Source organism: Pteropus vampyrus, unplaced genomic scaffold, assembly GCF_000151845.1.
Source record: "Pteropus vampyrus isolate Shadow unplaced genomic scaffold, Pvam_2.0 Scaffold208, whole genome shotgun sequence".
Lineage (NCBI taxonomy): Eukaryota > Metazoa > Chordata > Mammalia > Chiroptera > Pteropodidae > Pteropus > Pteropus vampyrus.
In genome coordinates this window covers 4,042,991-4,050,845 of record NW_011888989.1, presented here as the reverse complement: position 1 = coordinate 4,050,845, position 7,855 = coordinate 4,042,991, and the positions used below count along the sequence as shown (strand labels likewise).

The following is a 7,855-nucleotide window of genomic DNA, read 5'->3' as shown; positions in this document are numbered from 1 at the left end:
GAATTAATGAGTGGATGAATTAATGAATGAATCCACCTGTTCAGAATGTTCTTTATAACTTAAAACTATCATTGTTTACCCCTAATTTAATTAAATATAATGAGAGTGGCAACAATAGCCACTTGTCCTCTTTAATCTTCAAAGTAACATATTCTTATTTAAAAAGTATTCATATGATTCCCACAATGATATTTAGGAAATAGAATATAAGTATTCTCCTTAAATTTCTGAATTTCCAGAAAAGCCGTGTGGTGCCACACCACATTGCAGTGTTATTCTGCCTTTTTAAAAATGAAGAGAATAGAGTAGAAAATATCAGAGTGCATTGCATGTGAAAAATATAGTTTCAAGAAACTTTTCTGTTTGTGTGTGTGTGTGTGTAGATCACAATATGAAATTATATTTTACTGTGATTCAAAGTCAACATACACTCTGGTATTTTCCACGTTATCCTAATCCTCTATCTGGCTGCTGTCATAGCTCTTCAAATCCAGCATTGAACTGTCATTTCGCTGTGCTATGATTTCTTATGCATATGATTCCCATTTGCAGTGGGAGCCTTTCCACAAATGCACACATTTAATTCAATTTTTTAAGTATTTTCTTATAGATCAACATATCTTCTCTCAGATGCTTGGGCTCTCTGTGAAGTGCATTCCTGCAAAGTGCCGGGCTGTTTTTAAGTTAACCAGGGGAGGGAAAAACACTGGGTAGGACATGGTAAGATTCGCTATTCATTAAACCAAGAATTTGGAAGAGTGATTTGACAAACAGTACCAATATTTGCTAAAATAAAATTTGTTAACAGGTTTTTTTTCCTCTCTCCCTCTCAGCTGCCTGTCTTGTGCTTGGCTGTATGATTTTCCCTGATGGCTGGGATTCAGAAGAAGTAAAACGGATGTGTGGAGAAAAGACAGACAAATACACTCTCGGGGCTTGTTCAGTCCGCTGGGCGTACATCCTGGCCATTATTGGAATTTTGGATGCTCTGATCCTCTCGTTTCTGGCATTTGTGCTTGGTAATCGACAAGACAGCTTGATGGCAGAGGAACTGAAGGCAGAAAACAAAGGTAAGATTGCTTTGGGGAACTCTTTACCTGGACACCTAAGCACAAAAAATGATACTTTCCACCTTTTATCAAATACCAGTACTTCCCTTGTGGGTTTAATTTGTTGTATCTTTTAATGCTGTGTAGTTCACAGACTTTCCCCCATGCTTAACTCAAGAAGTTTACACAATTAAAATATTGTATTTTTCCTCAACTGTAATTGAAAAATCAAAAAGTGGTGGGGGCTAGGGAGGGAGGTGAAGGAGAATAAGAGGTTCGAATTTTCAGGTATAAAAGAAGTTATGGGGATGTGGTGTACAGCATAGGGAATATAGTCAATAATATTTTTATAGTGTTGTACGGTGTCAGATGGTTGCTGGAGTTATCATAGTGATCACTTCTTTAGGTATATAAATGTTGAATAAGTGTATTGTATATCTGAAACTAATACAATATTGTATGTTAGCTATATTTTAATAAAAATCCTTAAAAATAAAAAATATTGTATTTTTACATTTACCTTTCCGAGGCTCTCTGAGTCCATTATTATTATTTAAATACAATTTTTTCCAGTTTCTTCTTCCTTCCCTCTCTGAGTTAATGGTTATGAATATAGCTTTTTGTGTGTGTGGTCTATTTGACTAAATGGAAAATGCTTCCAGGTTATTTTCTAGGTTGAAATAAATGCCTTGGGAATCTCAGAAAATGATATATAAATGACTTTATTAAACTGTTCACAATCACTTTATTTAAAGTCAAACTCATTCTCTCAGAGAAAGGTAGAGATACTGGCCCCAAATAGTTACAGTTAGAGGTTTCGGTAATTACCTAATTAGATGAATTTTAAATGTGTTATCTGAGTAATCAAAAGCCATCATATTTCTTTTCAAAAAAGAAAATGTATCCTGAAACACAAAGAAACTAGGATAGAAATAAGGACACAAAGAAACTAGGATAGAAATATTACAGCAGGCCAGCAAGGTAGTAAGTCATTATTCAAGATGAATCTTTTAATTTTCTTTCCGGATTTCTAAACCAGTTTCTTAGGATAGAATTTACTGTATTAGTTTTATTATATATTTGATTCATTTAACTTTTTATCTTTATATTATCTTTAACTTTAATACTTTAAAATTATAGCAGTACTTTCAACTGAGTGGCTCCTTCTCCTAGCTTTTTTCTTAATTGGGAATTAAATCTATTCTTGAATTAGGAAATTTGGCTTATTTCAAGTAGTTGCTAACTTCAGAAACTCTTCACTGCTTCAACAAGCCTCACATATAAGCACGTATCAGTATCTACATGAGTGTCCCATGCAAAGATAGTATAGCAAGCTTTATATTTAGACCATCACCGTTTATGCTTCTAAACTATGAACTATAAGGAGAGAAAATTGAGAATTCCAGGAGAGCAGCAATCATCCACAGTTTACTTGGTTATGTCAAAAATATCCTAAACACAAAAACAATCCTTTCTCAGAGAAGTAGTGCTGATACTTCCTAAAAATGCAACCCTTCTCTTTGAGTTACCCTTTCTAAATAAAAAGGATAATATGAAGCTAATTATTATACTTTATAAAGCATGTTACAGATTTGAAGTGCTTTCACATACACTCATTAATTGTGTGCCCTTGTCTGTTGTCTTTATGACTTGTTGGATGTACATAGGTCTCTGTCCAGTAACTTCACTTTGAAGTTAATAATAAGGATAGCTCAATATTAAAATAAGTTACCTTTCCATAAAGAATGAATTAAAGAAAATTCTTTCTGCAAACTCTTAAATTCTACCACTATCCAGTAGTGAACCAGCATGCTCAACTAAACATTCAAAGTTATACGGAGAACCTTTAACTTTGTAGACATCCTTTGACCACAAATAAGAAGAAATTCAAAAAAAAAGAAAAGAAAAAGAAAAAAGAAAACCAGGAACATTTTTACTTGGCAATTGGGAATTCCAACTCCTGTCCACATATACAAGTGACAATGATTCTAATTCATGCTTCAGAAAGGAACAGCTAGGATTACAGAATAACACTCAACAGTTTTCAAAAGGGGTCTTCTGGTTGACTCAGTTAAATGTTGATGCCTGATCTTTTCTGTCTAGGTTTTCATTAAAGAAAGCATCATTTTCCACTCAATGATACATTGGAAATACCTTGGTGAAGTGCTAATGGGAAAGAAAGTTAAGAAGCCAACATAAGGCTGAGGGACTGTGTATGATTTTTCTGTGTTCATCATCTTCTCCATTTGCATGTATCATATTCACATGTATCCATAGTATCTTCCATGAAGGGCTACAATCAGTAGCAGTTCACTGGCAGCAAATCAGATCCAATAAAGTAGCAGAAAGTATCGGGCCACATTGATGAAACATTTCAATTGTTCTACATTTTTATTTCACAACCGGAATTCCTTTATCTGGAACTGAGAAAGCATTAACAGCTCTACTCTGCAGGCCTTTCGGATCCTCATACAATAGGCTCTGTTTAAAATGAGACCAGGATCCTAAACCTTGCAGAAAATGTAATCAAACCTACATATTTCTGAGAAATGGTACAAGATTTACACATGCCATGTGAATTAGCCTATATTATTTGGTATTATTTGGTATTATTTCAACACTTGTTCAGTGTTGAAACTCCCAAAGTTCAAGGAAAGACCAATCAGTGGTTTTGTATGTTTGTATATGAACATAGTTTCACTAAACAGTAGTTTAATGGCTTCCAAGTGCATGCAGTAACCAAAACTAAATAGTATTAATGTCTATAGATCATAAGGGAAGAAATATCTAATAAGAATAATTTGTAATTAGGAAGTTGGTTATAAATGAGTACTTTTACAATTCACATAGATATGTTAATATAACTTTTTGCTTACTAAAACATTCTTTTTCAGTTAATTTTCTTTTCTATAAAACTACCAAGATATCCTTTGGTAGTCAAGGCCTCTTGGGTTCCAGGACAATGCAATGAGACAGAGGCAAATCTAGCTCATGAAATTTTAGAAATTTTTAAACTCCATCATGCCTCTGGAAGCAGAAAATACCATATCTCAATCCTTGACTGAAAAGAGTAAAATATTCATACATTCCTTTATACATTATATCACTATACGCACTGTAGTATCTTTTGGAATCTTCCAGTTTTATGGTCTGCTGATCATGTATTAAGTAGCAGGAGCATTATGGAGAGAATAAACATGCAAATATAGCATGTGCCCCCAATTCAAAGAAGTTTATCTTGAGCAGCCTCAGGTCCTAAGTGGTCTCATGGCATGATCATATATTCATTTTGTGATTTTTGTAATTAATCTAGCAACACACTTCCCCCGTTTATCAGGAAAGCCTCCAAATGGGTTCAGGTTTTCCATGTATCATTACAGTAAGGATATTGCTTAGATCCATGAGTCCTTCACAATAACCACCCCAATGGATGAAACAAGAATCAGTGTTACGTGAATTCTAGAATATATCAAAGAAGGAAAGGGAACTCGGTTGTAGTTGAACTATATTCCGCTCACAGAGTCTTAAGATGAAAGGGAACATAGGATGCTACTGAGCCATAAATTAACCATCACAAAGGTGCTATTCAAAGGGAAAACAAGGGGGAGGTACGCGGGTGAATGACTTCACCTGTATAGACCACTGCCTCTTAAATTTCCAGTGACCTCACCCCAACCCCATTTCATTGTCCCGCTTCAACACCTCCCACAACATTTCTTAAGCCTCTCCTTTTCCAGGAATGCAAAGATAAATTAAAAGAGGTCTTTCGCTGAAATGTATCATAAGTTGTGACATGGCAAAATTGGAATGAAAGAGTTTTAACATACATACTTTCAACAAACGGAAGACAGCTTTGATGATCCAAGTGTTGTCATTGAAGAAACTTCTGTAAGAGATAAAGTTAATCATCTATGATGCTCCTTAAAAGTCCCAGAAAATTTTTTCATTTAAAAAAAAAAAAAAAAAGCCTCGCTGAAAAACAAAGAGTGAAAACTCTTTAAAAACATCCAACTAAGTTTATGCAGGAGTTGGCACAGGCAAGAAAATTCAACTGCCTACTCTGAATTTGGGGAGCCAGCCCTGTATGCTGTGTGCCGTCTCTGGCTTTGGGGATAAGAATAGGCAGGTGTTCATTCCTGTTTGGGAGTTCGGCAGCATAATTTCTAAATGAGCCATCAACAGTAAGCATTTAACCTCACAATGCTGCTTAACTGCATATTTTAGCACACTGAACTGTCAAGTCAATTTAATTATGTAAAATTAAAGTTTCATCCAGATAAAACGGATTTGAAATGAAAGCTTCATTTTCAATTTCTTTCACTAGTTGTAAAAGGATAAATAATTACATTTTCCAGCATTCCTGTGCCACAAATATCTCTTACCTTGTGAGAAACTATTCATAAAGACGTCCTTTTCTGCATTTGTGTATATGGTCTTTGGAATTGCTTATCAGATAATTGGGTCCTCTCATGAGCAGTTTTAAAGTCACTTTGTCTTCTAGCACTTAAACTGCAAATGAGAAAACATGATTACCCATCAAGTGGTGACTTCAGCTACTATTTATTTATTAAGTGATTTAAGCTCTTCTTAATGCTATAATACAGGGAGTTCGAATAAATTCATTTTACTTAAATAACTAATTGAGAAACTCTTCAGAATTTTAACTTAAGGTACCGTGCCATGCCCCAGCCCAATGGTGTAATGGAAAGAGCCTGCACCACCCAGAGCAGTGCTGTCTCTGACATGCCCTGAGGAGCCTTGCACCATATCTTAATAGTTCCAGAATTAAGCTTCCTTGTCCATAAAATGCAGTCTTGTCTAAATGTCATCTGAAGTTTCTTCCAGCAATAAAATATCTCAGTTCTGGGAGTACCTTCAAGGGTGTCCTTTGAAGACACTGCGAGGGCAGCAAGATCTGCCCTCAGAGCAGTGAACACACTAAAAGCTTTTTTAGGGACTTGTTAGCAAGTGACGAGGAGAAGGGAAAGATAAAGTTCACGGGGAAGGAACTCTAGGACGGCTAAGGTTTCTCCCTCAGCCAAATATCTACCTACCCAGTGAACTGTGCCATCACGGCCCCGTTCATCCACACCACCAAGAGCAGAATGAGTCAGATTTAGAAACTCTGGCCCACAGCAGAAGAGCCTCTTTACCTCACTGGATTCCCATATTATGTGGTGTTCATGTGGACACCTTGACAGTGGACAGAGCTCCAGATCAAAGGTAAAAACTTTGTTTCTGGTCTCAACTCCAAGTTGCAAGTCCCTTAACATCTTAGACCCTCAGCTTCCCCGTCTTTAAAGTGATAATAATAATAATACCCAGCCCTGCCTCCTGCGACGAGCTGAGGGAGTCTAAGGAAAAAAAAAAGCATTTGTGTGGAAGCAATTTATAATCAATACGTACATAGACTTTACTTATTAGTAATCATTTTCCCACATAACATTTATTTGATCTTTGTAATAATCCTGTGAAATGTTTATTACCCTAGTTTTTGAGGTTCATAAAAGTTAAATATTTTGTCTAAATTTTCACAGCTAGGAAGGGCTCAAACAGAAATCCTTTTACTTGACATTTCAAATTCTAGTACACAATGTAATCAATTCTTAGCAGATGCTGATTCTATTGTTTTCAACTTTACCAGTCAGCCCTGTACAAGTTATGTCTTAAAAGAGTTTTGTCTTATTTTCATTTGGTAGATTTTAGATAATGTTATTTAATCAAAAGTTTAATACACTTGAAAATGAGGAATAGCCTATATAACTGATCCCCTTGCTTGACTATGTAATTTTATAAAAACCCACTGAGACACAGAACGGATTGGTGATTGCTAAAGGTAGGGGCAAGGGTCGGGAGCAAAATGGGTGAAGGTGGTCAAAAGGTACAAACTTCCACTTATAAAATAAATGTCTCGGGGATGTAATGTACAGCCTATTAACTAACGCACAATAGTTAATAATACTGTATTGTACTTTTGAAAGTTACTTAGAGAGTAGTTCTTAAATATTCTCATCACAAGAAAAAAAACTATGTGCGGTGATGGACGTCAACTAGACTCATTGTAGGAATCATTTTGCAATATACACATATATCAAATCACTACATTATGTACTTGGAACTAATATAATGTTACATGTCAATTATATCTCAATTTTAAAAAACAAACAAAAAATACCTAGTGAGGTCAGATCAAGAAGGTCAGACAAATGCTTTGAATTAAAACTTTATTAAAGCCATAGTGAACTGTTTCCCGATGGAATTCGTGTAGAACAAATTTCTCATGGTCATCAAGGCATCTTGGAATCTGCCTCTAAAATATTGAATATATCCTGGCACTTTTTCAGAAGGGCTAGAATTAATCTGAGAGTTGGAGCAGATCCTAGAAGTCCTCATAGACTTGTTTTATGTACTTACTGCTGCTAAGTACTCTCCTCCAATTCTTTCATAAACTCACTCCGCTCAGGCTTCCCCTCACCCCGCATTTCACAGACACTGTCTTGTGAAGGTCACCCCCAATCTCCTAATGCTAAATTTCACAGTTAATTTTTAATTCTTATATTGACCTCTCAGCAACCTTTTTATGGTTGACCACTGGCTGAGCCTTGAAACTCTTTCTTTAGTTGGTTTCCAGTAGCTGACCTTGCTTAAATTTCCTTCTATCTCTCTGAAGCATTTTCTGCGTAGTCTCTTTTGCTGATTCCTCCCTATCTCTCCACTCCTCCTAGCTATACTCAATTCCTAGGTTATCTCATCTGGTGCCATAGCTTTAAATAACATCTATACCCTAATGACTCTCAAGTTGAATC

General features: G+C 35.6%; 1 protein-coding gene across 1 annotated transcript in view; it reads left to right on the top strand.

Moving 5' to 3' along the window:
* Positions 1 to 7,855, top strand: part of LOC111747016 (LHFPL tetraspan subfamily member 3 protein-like) — a 390,070-nt gene that overhangs the window by 177,362 nt on the left and 204,853 nt on the right. The window contains exon 2 of the mRNA XM_023537996.1: positions 834 to 1,070. Coding sequence (XP_023393764.1) covers positions 857 to 1,070 — 214 coding nt within the window. The 5' untranslated portion in view covers positions 834 to 856. The remainder of the gene's footprint in view (positions 1 to 833; positions 1,071 to 7,855) is intronic.